The sequence below is a fragment of the Tympanuchus pallidicinctus genome, unplaced genomic scaffold (genome assembly GCF_026119805.1).
Source record: "Tympanuchus pallidicinctus isolate F22 unplaced genomic scaffold, pur_lepc_1.0 scaffold6, whole genome shotgun sequence".
In the NCBI taxonomy this organism is placed as follows: Eukaryota; Metazoa; Chordata; class Aves; order Galliformes; family Phasianidae; genus Tympanuchus; species Tympanuchus pallidicinctus.
Window position 1 is genome coordinate 10349671 of NW_026294780.1, and position 18676 is coordinate 10368346.

The 18676-nt window shown below is 43.0% G+C and overlaps 1 protein-coding gene across 8 annotated transcripts in view; it reads left to right on the top strand.

Annotated features, from left to right (window-relative positions):
- MAP4K4 (mitogen-activated protein kinase kinase kinase kinase 4) overlaps positions 1-18676 on the top strand; it is a 149103-nt gene that overhangs the window by 50812 nt on the left and 79615 nt on the right. For all 8 annotated transcript variants that reach the window (XM_052664863.1, XM_052664864.1, XM_052664868.1 and 5 more), the window contains exon 3: positions 13835-13891. In XM_052664863.1, the coding sequence (XP_052520823.1) occupies positions 13835-13891 (57 nt within the window). The remainder of the gene's footprint in view (positions 1-13834; positions 13892-18676) is intronic.

Below are 18676 nucleotides of genomic sequence, written 5' to 3' on the forward strand. Positions count from 1 at the left end.
CCCTGGAAATGTTCCTATCTACACGCTTCCAGCTTCAAACCTGCTGTCCAGTTGGGTAACCATTCTGATTTGTGTATTTTCTTGTAATCGGAGGATTAGAGTTTCCTGCTGGTTTTAGCAGGAAAAAGAGATGGTTGGCATGTTTTGTCTTTCAAAGCAAAGACAAGATGCAAGTGTATACTTCTAGCCTCCTGAATACTAAGGTTGCTTCCCCTGAGGAAGTGAAATGTGGTAAAAGAAACCCATTGCTTAGCTCTTGTACTAGCAGACTTTGCAAGATGTGACTTGAAAAGAGAAGAAAGAAATATTTGCAAACTGAGAAGCAGGGAAGTGGTCATAAGGGTGGAGATACAGGCACTGTGTGGGTCAGATTGTTGCTGCATGCATGAATTGAAGGAAAAATAATAGTGGTGCTAACATCTATGCACTTACAGAAGTTTTTCCACAATTAATTTATATGTACAGAGGTCGTCTGGCCCAACTGCTAGTCGTTTGACTAAGAGGCTGTGGGTCTGTCAAAGAGCTTTGCAGAAAGCATTAAATAGATACTTCTTTCTTAAGTTTTATTTTTATTTATTGTACAGAAACTTGTTCTTTCTTCGCCTTTGAACATCAGGCAATTTTTTTTAATTTTATTTTTTATACAGATAGCTGTATTTGAATGTTGACCTTTCAGTCACAACTCTTTGTGAAGAGCCCCTCTTTTTCTATGGCTGCCCCTTCCACCTTTCTGGAATGGATGGCGCTTCTCTGCATCATGTTGTAATAGTTAAGTACATTTCTTTGGCTGCGTCAGGAGTTTCATGTTCAGAAGGAAGCTCTGATTACAGTCCTTCTAGGTTTTTGTTTGGTTATATTCCTTCTAGGTTTTTGGTTGATTGTCACTACTGGGTGATCCAGAGGGCAGCAGGTCTGTGAGTGTCACATGCGATCCAGTATCAGGTAATCATGATTAAAGAAAGAAAGGCTTTGCTCATCATTTGCAAGGTGATTCCAGCTGGGGGAAATGAAATCCTACCTATAGTTGAAGTTATTGGGTCTCTCCAGTTAGGATCCTGTTTTCTGAGAAGAGCAGAGGTGGTGTCAGTGTGAGTGCTTAAGGTCTGATGAGGAGGAAGAGATAAAAGATAAGGCTGTACTTGCTTCTACTTGTCATATTTCCAGCTCTGCTACCATTGACCCATCCGCCATTCAAATACTTTCGTTTGTTTGCAATCTTTTCTCCCTATGCTCTTGAGTTCTTCCAAAACCATAGTGCAGCTTGTTTCCCTGGAAAGGCTGTTCCAGGTGGGACATGTGGACCTCCATCGTGGCTCCTTCCTGGGGATCACCCGTCCTCTGCCAGCTCTCTACAAAAGGACAGCTGGGGAAATGCAGCCTGAAGGCTTCCTTTTTAAGTTAATTTCCGTGAAGAAATCAGACTTGATTTAAGTGTATTATGTATTTTATAGTTTGTTTTCTTGGAATATTTTGGCACTTGCCCGTGCTTTGAATGATTTTCTGTCTTGAGGCAGAAGCAAAACTTGTCCTTAGAGGAGTGTACTTAGAGCTGAATGTGTATGTACACATTCATGAGAGAGTCACAAAAGCAAGGCAAGTGAACTTTTGCCTGCAACGAGCATGAAAATGAAGACTGAGAAGCTGGAATGATCTACTTCAAAATCCCACTAGTAGGTTTTCCTAATAATTTCTGATAGCCTTTCCTGCAGCTAGGGCCGGTTTTCAAACATTTTCACGTAGCAAGCACACTGACTGTTTGCTTTCTTTTGCTTGCTACTTCTTGTTGAATTTCACCCACTGATTTCAAGAGTAACTATAAATGCAAGTGGCAAATAGTATTATTAAATAGATTAAATCTGGTTTTGTTACTTGCTCATTCATGCAGTACAGAAGTATCGGTTTTCTTTTTTTCTTTTTTCTTTCTGCTTTGGAACAGTCTCTTCTGAAATACTTAAACCAATGGGCAGGCCAAATGGAAGCAGTACATTAGCAAGTTTTAAACGTTCGCATAAGGAGGCTTGTAAGCTAGTAAAGCATTAGTAAAAAATGAAAATAAAAAAAGTCATCAAAATTAATTAAACTTAAGCACTTGCTAATTTTGTTAAAACAGAGCGTTAGCATTTGCCAGTAATTTGCATCTGGTTGTTTTCTCTGCCCCAAACCCTGTGGTTGCCTACTTAGGAACCCTTTTTCTGTGCTTCCTGTAGAAACTTGGGTGTTACAGTTCACCAGTTTTAATCTTTCTGATGTATCTTGGATGATTTTACTTCTGATTCCCTTAGCCTTCATCCTTCAGTGGCTGAATTTAGAGTTTGTGGCAGAAATGGGAGCAGGAAGCCCCTGTAGCTTTCCACCTGTGGGAAATGTGTGCTTTTTCCCTGCTTTCCTTCAGTACTGGGCATCTTTTATGCTTCCAGTTTTGAATTCTCTTGTTTATTTGAACTCGAGCCCAGTGTAATATCAAATTAAGCTTCTGAGGTTTTCTGAATGGAAATTCATTGGAGGCTTTGGGTTTGTTATTGCTTGTTTGTTTTCTTTCCAGGCATCTCTATTTGAGATATGCAGTAGCTATATGAAGACTAAGTAGCAAAAGAACCCTCTTCTTTTTCCTCCTTTTTGACTAAAGCATCCTCCTGGTCTAATGTGAGCCCTCTGGGACAGTCTCATGTGCCTGCTGGGACATGGCTGTCACCTATCAGGCTGTGTGGCTGCAGAGACCAGGTGCCCCTGTGGTGCCTGCAGAGGAGCAGAAAGCTCCAGGCTTTCTTTTGGGAGGAGCTGATTGTAAGAGCTTGCCATAGGAAGAGTCAAGCAGAGGTGAGTGCTGATGGAGAAAACAAGACATTCTAGGATGTGTTTCATTTTTTGTTGATGTGGAGGAGCATCTCAACAGCTCTGTCAGAGCTGGGATTGCCAGCATCACACAGGGCTGTGCCTCGATGTTTCCGTCTCTCTCCTTCCTTTGGTGCTGAGTGGGTTCTGGGTTCAGTAGTGTCCCTGTATGGCAGGGGCTGGCAGCAGGAATATGCCTCTGGCTTTCCTCAGGACCTCAACACCTGGGGCTGGTGATGGGGTGGTGCAGAAGTTTAGAAAGCATAATGCTGTAGTTCAGTCTGGAAAAAATACGCCCATCCCATATGCGTCATCCCCAAATTCAGTGGTGTTTTCTGGGGGACTGCACTCACGTGGCAGTAATACACATGTATGCACATGCATGTGTCTGCAAACACAACCCATGTTTGACAGCACGTTGTGCAGAATCTCACCTCGCGTGTGCTTCTCCTGGCAGCTCCATGGTTCAGTGAAATTCCTTTAAGTGTTAAGTATTACTTTCGTTCCTGTTTTGAAAGACAAGCCCACAGATTTGTTATGAATTCTACTTTGATGGCAGTTGCAATAGATGTGCATTGTGTAATTGAGCAATCAATTCCAGCATGCTTTATTGATGTTTTGAGAGCAGACACATGATTATAATAAGCTGTAATGCTCTTTTGGTTATTAGACAAGTGACTGTAAATTTTAAAGGCAAAGTTTAAAAGCATTAGAACTTTTAAGAAATCTAACTTTATGACAGTTTTAAAAATAATTCCTTTCTTTCATCTCTCTTCAGAGTGCTACAATTTGAGAACCCCCCCAGAACCTTGGAAATCCAGTTGTGCTGGTGCTGCAGCTCTCAGCTACAGCATTCAGATGGATGGAAAGCGTTTGGGTTTGCTTCCCTGATGTGGGGAGAAGGGAGGAGAAACTGTAGAGTAGCATCACAGCTGATTTAATTTTGTTTTCGGTGTGTGGCACTTAATTGAAAGATTGCTTAATTCTTGGAACTGCTGTTCTGCACCACCATACCACATAATGTATTTAGGTCATGGCTGTAGCTTTTGGTCAGACTTACCTGATCGTTTACCATGACTGTTTTCCAGATTCAAATAGTGATTTGTATAAATGGTAGGTAGCTTTCATGGCAGCAAACTGCAGGTGTTCCTCTCTCAATAGGCTTGCATACTTCCTAGGGCAGTGTGATAGCACAAATACCTTAAAGCAAGTGGATGGCTCCTGCTTTTCTTCTTCTTTTTTTTTTTTTCTTTATTATTATTTTATAAATTTCTTTTTTCCCTTCCCACTCCTTTCTAGTGAGGTTGGAAGTAGTGGTAAGTAATGGTAAAAGATTGTGTGTTCAAATCTGTGAACACAGATGCCCTAACTGCCACTGAAGTAGACTTTTGTGGCTACATTCTGAGTGTAATTAATGATTTTTTTTTTCACCAATGAGTCCCAAATTAGATGTTGTTCTCTCTTCTGGAGGTTTCTTGGTTGTTCCTGGTCTGTGTGCATCTCTAAGCTGCACTGGCAGAGGTCATTTTGCAATGACCCAAGTGGCAGGAGATGGTGTGAGGCTCTCAGCTATGCTGAGAGTCAGATGTGGCTGAGTGCATCCCTTGCATCATCAGCAGGCATGCTCTTGGAAACATCAGGGTATGGGCAGATACGTGAGAACTTTCACAATTACCTCTTTGGAAAACACCCAGCTGAGTACGGAAACTTTGGGTGTGTAGGGGACTCCTGAGACAGTCTGGAGCAATTTGATTGTTTTGCTGGGACTGGAACTGCAGTCTGAAATGGTTTGGGGCTCCTGTTTTTCTTACCTGTATTTACTGGAGATGAGCCAGTCAGTGATCAGTTTGCTGTGGTCTTAGGGGGGGCCGCCCATTCCTTGCTTCTTCAGGTTGTGCATCCAAGACAAGGCTTCACAAATGGTAACGCCAGGATGGGCTGCTCAACTGTCATTGATCACAGCTGACTACAAAACGTGTTGATTGGCCTCCACGGTTCAATTTTGGTACTCACAGCTTTTTTGTAGTCTGGAGCAATACTGTGTTGTCTTATTTGTTCCAGTTTGCAAAATGGTTTGCAACCAAAATTTTGGCCTTTCTGAATAACAATTTTTGTATTATGTCTAATGACAGTTCTGCTCCAGATTAGCAACTTGTGGTCTGCAGGAACAGATGGTTTTGGGTCATGAGATGAATACCACTTTTGTGCAGTGTCATGAGAAAAGATTTTGTTTTTCCCAAGTGCAATTGTTATTAGGCTAAGAAAATCTGCAACTTGTGTGCTATCTGCAGTTACAGAAGGTGACTGCCGTTTGTGGCTAAAATCTCACAAATCCATTTGCACTGGGCAAAACTTTTGCTTAATCTGCATGATATTTGTACCACAAGTGCATAGTGCACTGTGAGGGGTGGTCGGGGATCAGTTATGGAGGAAGTAGCACCTTGTGCCTTGTTTACATGCCCTCCTGAGGAATTTCTTTTCCTTTTTGTTTGCCACAGCTTGGTCTGCTAAGGCCCATGCAGTGTTATTTCAGAGCATTGAACATGTTTTGACTAGTTTTTTGCAAGGCACTTGGTGTGTTCTTGAGCACTTGGTAAAAAGTAATAATTGGAGAATGTGCAGGCTCCATTTACTTAATGAATACTGTTCTCATCCGTGGATTAACCTGTAAGCTGAATATGTTGCATAATGGCTTTTCTGTTGAGTGGCCCTTTCAAATAATAAACACAGTGGCCACAGGCTTTGGGAATGCAACTTAAATACTACTCAGGTAGCAACCAAGAGGAAATTGTGTTCCTGTTGATCGTTCCCTCCACTCTCCCTCCTTCACTGGATAAATAAATAATAGGATCAGAGTCTTTCTGAGGTTGAGGTTTTATTGTTTCCAAGTCTGGTAAAGAAAGGATTGTTAGTATAGGCTGGAGTTTCTGAGTCAGGCTTGAGTGCTGACAAAGCAGAAATAGTTTGAGGCCTGAGAATACTGTGTGAGTATTAGAAAATAGTTCATGGGACAGAAAGCTGTTTACAGATCGCTCTGGCTACCTGCCAGTTTCTCAAGGACAAGGTGTTTTTTTGCTTTAGAATCACAGATGTACTTGGCAGGGTATCAGAAAATTAATAAAAAAGAATAATTCTGGAAAAAGCCTTACAGTGTAAGTCCTCGTTTAATTAAAATACATATGGCTTTAGGCTAAATGCATGTTTTGCATCTTGCAAACAAGTAGGGAAAATATTTCTTAATTTGCTCGTACATGAGGGTCACAGTATAAAGCACAGTCTTGAGTCTGTGTGGCTTCTACTCTGGCTGGTGTGGTGTTCTACAAGAAAGCCTCCTTTTGTGCTTCCCCAGCTATCTTGTGCCTTGGAAACTGCATTTCAGCTCCAGCATTTGCTGCCTGGTGAATTATGTCTCCCTGCTCCATTAAGGCTAGGAGATGTGACTAACAGGAAGTGGCACTGATCAGGTTTGTAACGACTGGCTGAAAACGAAGGAGATACCAGCTAAAGTCTGCCTCCAGTATAAAACGCAGGAAGTCCTAACATAGTTTCCAGCCCTTCTTTATTGTGCCTTGTGGCAGTGGTGGAGTATTGACACTTGGATTGGAATTTCATTGTACATATGTATTTTATATATTTAAGACTTCATTAACTTTTCCCCTTTAATGCTAATGTTCTGGAATTTTTTAAAGGTCGTGGATGCGTTTCTTTTTTATTTCAGCTGTGTTGAAATAGACCTCGCTAAGGAGTCTTAACTTGCCTGCTCTGTTTGGCCGTACTGTTCCGCTGGGTGGTATAAATGAAAATAGTTCTCCTTTCCCTTGCCCCTCTTTAATGTTAAACTGGAAAATTATAGGTTCAAATCCAATCCGTAAAGAGTGTTTGTAACTTCTTACGCGCAGGGGGGCAGAGGCCTCTTGGTGGAGATACTGGATACAGTGGTATGGTGGGCTCCTCCTTGTTGAGCAGGCTGAACAAGCATTAGCAAAGCCATAGTAAAAGTAGAAATCAACAGGTAGAGCCAATCTTTCTCCCTTTCCCCTTCTCACCTCTTCTTTTTTATTTTCTTTTTGCCTTCATCATGAGGTTTTGTACCTCCTGATATCCCTCGAAAGAGCCAAAGAGAAGGAGATTCTTGGGGCCGTTTCTCTTGTACCTAATCATAGGTGGGACCAAATAGTAAGCCTTGAAAAAGACAAGTAAATGTTTGCATACCTGCATTGGTGCTGCTTGGGAGCACTGTCTGGGAGGCTGTCACCTCCTGCAGCACCGCCCGAGGGGCTCCCTGTGCAGCTTCTCCATCGTGGTGCGCTGGGAGAATCAGGCCCAGGCCTGTCAAGCTCAGCACAGGGCCTCAGTCACAAGGTGTAAATTGCTCCCTTGGGTCAGAAAGCTCAGATTTGCCCGTCCAGCAGCGGCGAGTTAAATGTCAATATGAATTCATTTTAAAAACAAACAAAGAGAAGAGGCCTCGGGCTCTTCTCGTTCAGGCTTATTCTACCGTCTCCCTGGAGAAGCGACTGGGCGGCTCTGCCTTCTGTCTGCCCCGTCTCTCAGCTGTGAAGGTGTCTGCCTTGTTCTGAAGCTCCCTTGCCCACATGGGGACCCTGTCCCTTGGGACAGAAGCATCTTGTGGTGGGCTGCTTGCTATGGGCAGCATTCCTGTGGGGTGGCACCTGGACCTGCGGTCATCCTAACAGTGTGACCAGCTCCAGCCCAGCTGTGGGGTGTTTGGTGGTGAAATAGGTTGGCTGGGTGCAAAATGAAAGTGCACTTGCATCTGTAGCCCTCATCTGTATCTACATGCATGTGTTTTGATCTCAGTTGTTCTCTTCATGTTCCTGCTTACAGGCTTGTTTTCAGCTGTGCTTACTAGAAATAAGTTGTTCGGCGTGGAAGAGGCTGTTGCAGGGAGGTCAGGAAAGACAAATCAGAGTTCGAAGGGGTGATTTAGTGAATGCTAAAGCCTTAAAGTGAGGTGAAGAACTGTTTTGAGTGAGAGCTGGAAGCAGCAGCTTTTAGCTGATGTTTCCAGAGGAAGCCAGAGGTGCTCTGAGCCAACTGTGTCTGTGCGGGAGGTATTCCTCTGCTCCGTATTTTTATTCTTCTCTTTGTTTTAGAGAGTTTCAGTTTTCTTTCTTTCTTTCTTTGTTTTGTTGGTGTGTTTTGATATTGACCCAACTAAGTTACTGAGCTACATTTGAAAGTAAGGAATAATAAGGTTAGAAGCAGAAAAACAGATGGCAGTTCTTTTTTCAGAGAGGATGGGGGGAAGGGACTCCCTCGTGAGAGAGAGAAAAGGGGTGACGGTGTGTTTGGTGAAGGTTGCTGAATCCAGGCATAACCTTGTGGTGGCTGGGAGGAGGGAATGCAAGACTGCTCTTCAAGAGGGTGTTTTCCAGGCTGGGGCCTCAAGTGGGCTAACTCAAGTGTTTATTCACCTATTGCCCAGTCAGTTAGTAGGTGTGTGAGTGGCCAAGAACCAAAGTGGGCATAAGTGTCAGCCTTGGGCACATGAGAGAGTGTTTCGAGGTGGCCCTTTGGGCAGGGTCCTGGGATGCATTGTGACTGAGCTCTGCCACTGACCTGCTGTGATCCTGGGAAAGTCAGAGGATGGCTCTCTGCCATGCGTTTCCCACCATCCGTTCTCTTCCTTTCTTTCCTTTTTGCCTATTTAGGCAATGAGCTGTTGGGAGAAGGAAGTGCCTGTGGTAATGTACATCCAGCATCTTTGGGGGTGGGAAAGCTACCACAAAAGTAGTAATTGAAGTAAAAAGTGCATTGGGCTCTCTCTTTTTTTTTTTTTTTTTTTCTCCCCTTCTTCATAGTGTTGCACTTTTTTCCTCTATTCCTGGAAGTACAGAACTGATAGTAACTGTGTCTTTCATACTTTACAGAATGCAGAACTATGCATGAGTAAATTGTCATTATTATTTCTTCAACAGACTGCTAGGGAGCCTGTGGATATCTAAAGAGGGATAGAGGGGGTGGTGTTTTCTATTTTGCTTTCCAGGCATTTGATGTCAAGTGCTAGACAGAGGGAAAACACGGAACCTTGTCCCGTCTTTTGACTTGAACAGTAGGAGTCTTTAATAGCTTCTGGTTGGTTTGGGCTTAGTAGTCATCTTAACAGGAAAAAGGAACATTGATTTTGGCCTTTTCTTAACTCTTCTGCATTTCTGCAGTGATGTGCCAGGCCTTTGTACTGAGGTTGTTTGCTGATTTTCATTGTAGAAGGAGCTTCTATGCCAGACAAACTTTATCTCTTTTTCACAGATTTATCTCCATAGCTGGAGCCTGTAATTATTTAGGTTGCAAAAGGCTTTATCAGAACAGCATTAGTTTGGCTACAAAAGCAATGAGGTAGGCTTCTTGCTTAATAATGTTTTATTTTTATTTATTTATTTCTTAACCGAGGAGTTTTCTTTTTCTTTTTGCTGTGTTCTGTTCTATCTTTTTCCCTATTAAAATGCATACTCTATGTTCTCTGCAAGCCCTGCTCTCACTGCTTTTCACAGGGTAGATCTGGTCGTTTTTTGGGAGTGGGAAGAAATGCCTCATAGAGCCTGGGTGTTCACAGCACTGAGTTGGTTGCTGTGAAACTGCCTGTGCTGGCGAGTGACAAAAAGAGCTGGTTGTAAACATGTGTTGGAACAACACGGTATCATTTACTGCACCAGGGTGTGCAACCTAATAGCAGAGCATTGCTCCATGGCCTATTGCCTCAGGCTGGTAGGAGCTTAGAGTCAACCAAGTGAGAAACAAATTGAAAAGTTAATTTTGGCATGGGGGCATTGTACTGAGAGGTGGTGGAGCAGTACGTTTTTACTTGCTAACATGTTTAAATCTGGCCTGCTGCTTATGCATGCATCATAGCAACTGAAATGTGAATTAGTAGGGTTTTTTTCATCTTGCTTGCTCATCTCTTCTTAATTGTCAGCACAGAATAATGAGAGGCTAGGAAGGTTTTCCAAAGACTGTGTAGTGCACAGGATAATCCAAGTTTGCTAGTTATGAGTTCCACGTGCTGTTTTCCTTCCTGAATTTGTGATGTTGCTCCATATTCTTCTTTCATGCCATTCAGCTGGGGAGCAGATTTCCAGGAACAGTCCCCCAAAAGGCACATTAATACTCAGGCAAGAGGTTGTGTTAATAGGAGAATTGCATTACTGTGGAGTATGTGTCTTGGTTAACTAGAGGGGAGAGCCAGTAAATGAACAGATAGCGTTTCCTTTGCATTTCATTTGCATAGTTCTTTGATAACATTAAGACATCTGAGAGGAAAAAAAAACCACCCATAACAGTACATTACACTACTTCCCTTTGAACCTTTCCCAAACAATACAGTAATAATGTGTGGAGGCAAGAAGTAGGTGTATTAACTGTGGAGAGCGTGGGTAGGCTTGGAATTCATAATGTTCTGCAGATCCTGGCAGTCGACCAAGGATTCCCCTTGTCCCCTCTGCTTTTCAACATGCAGAAAGCCCACTGAGACGAGAAATAAACAGCACATTGCTATCAAATGTGGCTGGGAACATGCATGGATCCAGTCTAACATCCAGTTAAATGTTGCGCTGCTGATGAGAAGAGCTCTGTTTCCAAATCTCCCGTACGTAATGAAAATCCTGTCACCCCCATGAGAAGACACAGGACAAGGTTTGGGGTCAGTAAACTCAGCTCCATTGACTTGCTCATCCTAGCTCTATGTTTGCCCAACAGATCATTTATAAATAGAAGGGAGCAGTAGTTGTTGTAAAAATATCCTTACATTCCTTCCTCAGGAGGATAAGCAAGTGCTTTATTATGAATAGATGGAAGGAAAGAGGGAAGGGACTGAGGGGAGAATGTGTTTTAAAAACGAAACAAAAAAGAAAACAGCAAGGAGTTTGGGAATTCTGGCTACTAAACTTCCTAAGATGGCCTGAATGAAGGGGACGCATCAGTATGCTCTTGGCCGTGAGGGTGGTGGCCAGCTCAGCTGGCAGTGCCAACACAGAATGGCTTGGATTGGAAGAGATCTCAAAGATCAGTCGCCTCTGTCATGAGGCAGGGTTGCCAACCACATTTGCCATCGTCCCCATGGAGGGGTATGTAGATCCAGGTTGCTCCAGGGCCAGGGCCGCACAGCACAAAATGGTGTCCTGCTGGCAGATGGGCTGGCTGCATCACTGAGATGATGCACGGCTGGGCCCTGGTGCTTGCCACCTCTGTGAGGGCTTGGGGAGGTGGCATTGAGTAAGTTCTAACCAACCCCTGGAGATGGAGTCCTGAGGGTGTCTCCTCTTTGGCGCACTCAGCCAATTAACAATTTATTTATTGTTTTTTGTTATTAATGTAGACAGAGTTTTCCAAAGTGAAAGCCAGCTATGAATGTCAGAATACCGGCTTCCAAACCAGGCTTACTTAGCCATTTTATCTTGCAAGCATAATTGTACCAGCATGCTAATAGTTTGACGAGTCTGTTCTTGAGCAGAGCTGTTGAGCGGATAAACAAACAAACAAAAGCTCTTCTCCTGCTTATATGCTGTGCCTGTGATGTTTTTTTTTCCTCTCTCTCTAAAAATGTTTTTAATAAAAAGAATCTGACTTGAAAATGTCTTCTCACTTATAAATCAATTTGTTATGCTCTCCTCCCCCCTCCCCCAAATTTATGTTGTGGATGCTTAGAGTATGAACGCTCCATACGTTGTGAAAAGGATATACGGAGTAATTTTTAACGATGCTCTGAAATGACCAGGCTTTAAATTTGGCCTGGGATACTGAGAAGCCCACGTTTCCCACAGTCTGCAATTCCCCTGTTTTCCAGTCCCTCAGGAGGCCGTGGGGAGGCTTTTCCCCTCCCTGCTGCAGAGGCAGTGAAGTGAAGCACAAGTGATGGCCACGCTCTGGGTTCACTCTCAAGGAGTGGAGGCACTGGTGGGATGCTAGGAGGCTGGGAGAGGGACGGTGAGGTTGGGGCATGGCCCATCAGAGTTGAGCAGCCTTGCAGGGAGGAATGTTGTCTGGAGAAAGCTGGGAAGCTGAGCCTTGGGAGGTTTCAGGCTCCTGTCTGGAAATAGTAAGCCCAGCAGTAATTCATAGGTTTAAAATGACAAATAAAGCAAACTTTTTTTTTCCTCATAAAATAAACGGCACCCTGGGGATTTCATGCTCCTTCCTTCTTGTATGCCACTTTTGCAGTCTGGCAAACCATGTTTCACTGTTTTCTTTTAAAGTTTCCTTTTCCTTAGTCCTTCTCAGAGATGTCCTTGTTCCTCTCTTAACTTTAACATGTTCTTTTTGTATCTCAAACTGTGCTTGCCTGTATCCTTGGCCCTTTTATTTCTCTGCACAGAGTAGCGGAGAACAAGGGCAGAGCTGAGAGAGGAGGCATCTTTCCAGCTCATTGTAAGGCATTTTCCCCTCATTCCTTGGCAGCATGGTAAATCTCAACAAGACCACCACAGCTTTTGTCATTAGGCAGAGGTCCAGGGTGGGATGTTGGAGTTGGAGATCCCCAAGGCTTGCTGAAAGCCTCAAGAAGTAGCGGGGTCAAAGTGAGGTCAGTCTTGGCCATTGCACATATGTTATAACCCTAATTTTGTTTCAAAATCCAACCTAGCTTTGAGACCAAACTGTACAAAGAAATGCATGTAATAACGAGACTTTACAGAGCAGGCAGAATCTCGAGTACAGTAATTTATTTATAGAAAACACGTGAATTGGTTAATGAGGGGAGAGTGCAGCACAATGCAAGTTGTAAAAGAAGCTGGAGGCTGTGAATTCTGCAGCATTTCATCTGAGTTGTCATGCAACAGAAGTAGCTGGACATTACCTCTGAAGAGGGCATGGCAAAGTATGAAGGGGCTGAGATTTCTCCAAAGGGACTGGTGGTTTGCTGTGCTGTCCTTCTGAGGTGCCAGTCTTGAATATGTAAAGCACTGCTGGATTGTTGAGCTGGACATCCTTGAACAGACTCAGTGTTATGTGAAGAGCTGGAACCATTGCTAAATGCTTGCTAGAAGAAAAAAAGGGAATAGTTAATTGGTATGGCTCCAGTCTCTGCAAAAACGTACCAGAGAAAAATATTTTTTGTCACAAGTCAGCTGTGCTGAGTCGCAGCTCAGCAGAGCTGGAAAGGGACTGTTGTGCTCCTGTCTCCCCTCCGCGTGGTCTGCCCTGTGCCAGCAGAGCAAGCCCGTTTAATTTCCTGATCTGCATCCCTCCTCCTCCCTGCCCCGCAGTTTGCTTTTTCTGTGTTAACTTTCTGCCATTTTAGTGATCTAAATCAGCTTATCATATGATCTGATGAGTGCCAGAATGAGCTCGATGCTCATGGGAGAAATATGTGACAGGAGGAGGGAGGGAGGCAGGGGAAAGAGCTCCCCCCTGCAGTAGCTGGGATCCATTAATTCAGCTCAAGCAGTACAGTAAGGGTACTAACCATACCCTTATGGTGGTGTAGCTGAAGGGAGACATCCTCTTCATCATCAAGAGACAAACGAAGAGAGCTCTGCAGGTCTGACAGATCACTTGAAGAAACTCCACCATTTTTTGTTTTTACCTTTACTTAACAGTGAAGACCAAAGCAGAGACAAATGTACTTTTTTAACTCGCCCAGCTTGTTTGCATTTACCCAGTAGAATACAACCCAGGCTATTCTAATTAGGCACGAATGCTTACAAATAAAATATGTGGTATATGGAGTTTAACATTATAATGCATTAATAAATGATCCATACTTACTATGAGCTTTGCTGAGATAGAAAGAAAAGCGAATGCAATGTCTGTGCTTAATCTTAATGATCATCCTCTTAATGTGGAGATAAAGAATGGGTCCTAAGATTTCTGTAAGAACATTTAAAAAGGAATCTCTCTTCTTTAGCTATCTAGCGTATTTGTTGCTTTTCACATGAAATAGCAGAAGAGAAGAGTCTGGAGCAGCTGGAGCTCTCCAAATGCTTTGCTCTGTGTGTGCTCAAGGGATTGGTGAAATGCTGGTGCTGATGCTTCTCTCTCTTTTCAGGGTCGACATGTCAAAACCGGCCAGTTGGCAGCCATCAAAGTCATGGACGTTACTGAGGTGAGTAGAGAAACATTCTGCTTGGGTAGTAATGTGAGTAAAATTCAACAGCAAGAGATGGCATGCGGTTTAGCTCAGGTTTATGTGGAAGGGAATGGTCCTTGCAAGTGAACGTTTGCTTTCTGTTTGCAGGGCCTGACCTCTTGAGTCTGTCTGCCCATTACGAGATTTCTGTGTGCTCGTGTGTAGGGGCCTCCGGCCTTTCACAAATTGCCGTGGCTGCTCCCAGGAGCACGTGTAGCACTCCCTTATCTGAAACTTCTCAGAAGAGGGGAGGAAAGGCACATTCCCCACTTCCCACTTTTTTTCTTTTAAATGTAGCATCTTGCGTCTGCTGTACCAAAAAAGAAGGTGAGGAGGCTGCTTGACAGTAGTTTCCCTGGTACATTTGCAGCCTAAAAAGGGCGTACATTTATTCAGAGGAAATGGGTCCAATAAAGTTCCCAGAAGCCTGAAAGCAGAAACATCTGCAGGAACGATGAGCAGATTGCTGGCAGAATTCAGCAGTGTAAAGTAGTAGTTGTAACTGACCCAAGGGGATTTACTGTGGAGCTTTAGATGAGAAAGACGGGAAATTAACCCAGCCACAGAAATAAAAAATATACATCCATGCTTGAATCCATAGCTGTCATGTAGCTTATACTGTTCAAAAAGCAATCAGTTTAAATTAAGACTTCAAAACAGACCAGAAAAAGCAAGAGTTTTCCCTGTTGATTCCAGTTGCGTTTTACCAAGTTACATCCTCAGCGATGGCTTGAGATTTAAATTTGCTCCTTTTGTGCAATTTCCACAATGCCTGACTGATACTGCACTTTTTGAAGCTCATCCTGAAATCAAGCATCTAAATTTTCTAAACTCCTCAGTCTTACATAGGCATTAGGGAAAAAATTAAGTTAATGTGCATACATTGCATAGAGCAGGGGTCTTTGGCAAGCTGGTTGTATTAAGCAAAAAACTCTTACAAGGGTATAGCTGCAAAATATTTTCTATTTTGATAGTTTGTGCATGGGCCCCAGCAGGTCAAAATGGACTTGGACAGAAGCTGCCTGGCAAGTGGCTGAGGTGTGATGGGTGACCAGGCTGGATAGAGAGGAAAACAAGAAGGCAAGGATGGGTCAACTGATAGTACTTCAGTCCTATCTCTCGATCTCCCTGTGATCGATGAGCAGTGTGACTGCTGATCTCTAATTGAGGCTGTTGTGTCTGCCAAGAGCTAGACATTCTTGCTTTGTAAGATGGCCTGATAAAAATTGATGTTCAACTGGAAATTTTCAAAGGCTGCCTTCTCGAGAGGCAGCGCTATTTTTCTGCAGTTAACGTGTAGACAAAACAGAGAAGGATGAAGGTGCGTTGACATAAAGCGAATGCTCTTTGCTCAGCAAATGATTCCATTTGTGCAGCACTGTGAAGTAGGGCAGCTTGCTGGACTGTAGCAGCGAAGGTTTCTTCCATAACAGTAACTCTGGCTGTATTGCACACTCCCTCTGTTTTTAATAGCGTATATTAATCACTAACAGTTGTAATGGAGAGGTTGCACAGCAAAAGGCAAGCAATTGAAAAATGCTGTGTATAGAGTGGCTGAGCTCATGTTGCAGGAGATGGCTTATGTTTTGAAACTTTCTGCAATATTTGGCTGGTTTTGAAAGTTGTATATTGGCACTATCTTCTACCTCATAAGCTCATTCTTTTTTAGGGATGCATGGCAGTCAGAGGGAGGATTGGGAGATGTTAGCCCCACGCAGTGTAGAAGTGTCGTTACTCCTACAAGTGGAGCTCATGTGTTTTTACTTCAAAGTAATGAGCCTGTGGAGGCCAAAAATGTGGTGTAAATTCTTCCAAGTCGTGCTAAGTCAACTCTACTTTTTAACACCAGGCATGGATGATATTCCCATAGGATATTCCTGTCTGCTCCTGCTGCCATCAGCACTTGGCTCCCTGTCTGCATCTCCGTATTTGTGCTGGCACCAAGGCCTAAAGGCCAGGTGGTGACCTGGATCAGCGACCAGGCCACAATTCCACTAAAAATTCACTCACTTTTCTCTTCCTGATGGTTATTTATAACCTGGATGAGTTTTGCTGCTGTAGTTTAGCACGTAGTCTTCACTACGATGAATGTGGCATGAGATTGGGAAAGAGCCACTGATGGTCATGGACGAGAAGGGGAGGAAAGAGCTCAGATTGGTGGTGTTGCTGAAGATGGCCTTGCCATCCAGGTACTGCTTGGTTTCCTCAAGGAAGGGTTTCCTGAGCATCTCCTTTACTGGCAGATCATGTTTAAAGCAGCTTCTTCATCATTCTAGCTGACTGCAACTTATGCAGACATTTAAGAGCAGAGAACATAAGGATCTTCTCCACTTGCTTTCATAGCTTTGTTTGCACGAACTGCTCTTGTGAAGTAATGGTAACTAACTGTGTGTATGTGGGGAAAGAGGCTGGAATAGAAACTCTCCTAAAAAACTGAAATTGGAATTTTTTTTTGATGAGCAGCTACTGTGGCTCTAGGTGATTCGTGCCTCTGCACATGTATTGCTGGCAGTATTTTGTGCTTAAATGTTGCTGTGGATGATATCTGATTGTTTTGTTTAACTGATGCTGAGAACACACACAAGACTTTCTTTCTTCTCAGGTACCTCTGATCCAGTGCTTGCTTTGCCAAACACTTAAAAAATTAGAAAGCCTAATGTGTTGGCAAGCTCTGTAGGCACGCCTCAGATTTTCAGTTTTCAAGGCCCAATTCTGCAGTTCCTGCATTGCTCAGGATCACCAAGGTTACATCAGCTCTGTAAAGCTTTGATGACCTGAACAGAAGGAATGTCCAAGTCAAAGTGAAGACTTCCCTTAGAAAGTTTTGGTTGGCACAAAGAAAATGAGGTTGTGTAACCTCCAACTAGCAATGCTGGAAGAAACATTATAGCTCAAACTGTACATGGTGTTTTGGTAATGCTCTTCATCCTTCCCAGCTTTTCTTGTGGTTTTCTATTCAGATTTTAATTTTGAGAAGAATGGTGGTAAGGATGAGAAAAGAGGAGGTGGGCTGAAGATATCAGCTTGATCTTTGAATATATTATGACTCGTCAGTACTGCTGCCTGAAATGGTGGGGGATGTCGACGTGCAGCTTTGCTGTCTCTTCCACTTTTCTCTTCTCTAAACAAATTAAGAAAAGCTCTGTAAAATCGTGTAGGTCTGTATAAATCCACAGATCTACAGCACTCATGCAAGCACTGAAAGATCTAAAGGTCTGAAAGCCTTCTAATAGTATGGCATGCATGTAGATCATACTTGTGCTGTCTGAGGATGAATTTGGAGCACATGTAAGGGTGAAAAAATGTCACTGAACATAGAGCAAGTAACAACAAAATACCAGTCTTCAGCAATTGAAAGCTGTTCCGTCTGTTGGGTGAGCTATCAGCATATCCACACTTGAAAAATTGCTTTCTAAACTGTATGTATGTAGGCTGAATCTCAGGCTTGCACGCATGTTGGTGGGGAGGCTTTGTTTGAGAGATTCTTGCAGTCTGTCTTGAAGCTTTTTTATGTAAGTGACCGTTCCTTATGGGGCATTGTTTTGGAAAAGTCCATGTTGAGTAAGTGTTGACCCCTTCCCAAAATTACTCCCTCCCATGCTGCTGGGTTTCCACAGGCTGCTTGCTCCATAAGGTCGTTCAGCTCTGTAGCACACCAAGTGAGCGTGACTGATGTTATCAGATGCAACACAAGTATGCTGTGAGATTTGGCAGCATTCACTGGTTAGTTAGAAGAATCCTTTTCTATTGTGAAGTTTTTTTTAAAAAAAAACAAAAAGCCAAAACACCCTAAAACCTCAAACCATTTAAAACCTTAGCAAAGCTTACTTGGCAAATTTGTGTGCATCTGAGCTTGTTAGCATTCTATCCTAAACATGCAGCTCTACTCTTGGAGGCCTTACTTGCAGCTGCACCGTTGTTTCCAGTGTCGGTCCTGTGTTCCACTTCCAGAGATGCTTTTCTGTTTGAAATCTTCAGTAGCTAATTTTGAGGAAAAAGCACAAATCACTTTTTCACTGTTTGTTATAACCCTGACGCTGCTGCTTCTTCCTCCTACCTCTTCCCACACATTCTCTTGGCATCCTCTGGGAAAGTTTTCCGCATGCCTTTTTAATAGCAGCATTTCTCAGCTCTTGTGCCCAGTGTTTCATGACTTGTCCAGTCTAGTCTGTGTAAGATTATGCTAAGTAAACAACTGGGTACTGTATCCTGATTTATGAAAGAGGCTGCATTGCTTTTAGTGCTTGCCTGTCTTACCCTTTCTGTACATGGTATACAGAACAATGAAAAACCCCAAACCAAAACCTCCAGGCCTGCACAGAAGTATGTCTCATCTCATGAACTTCAGAATTATTCATTGCTGCCTTTCCAGCTCTGCTGAATGGTTTTTATGTTATGGTAGACAAGTCACTTTGAGTCTTGTATGCCTTTTTCTGATGGTCCATACGATGTTGCAAACTGTGACATTACGGACTATCTATCCTTTGCACCCCAAAATTGGCCTGTGAAAAGACTACAGAAGATAAGTGTTTTGTGTTCTTGTGCACACAGGCAGATTAAATGAGGAGAAAACAAAAATAAAAAAATAATAAGCATCAAAAGTTTACCCTAACTTTTGTTATTTTAAATGAAAACAAAACAAAACAAAAGATAGTCTATGGATTTTGATCTTTTAGTGTGGAGAAAAAAAAAGAAGTTGATGCGTCACTCTGAAAGACTATGAATGTATGGGTCTTCATGGTAGCATGCAATAGAGCTAGG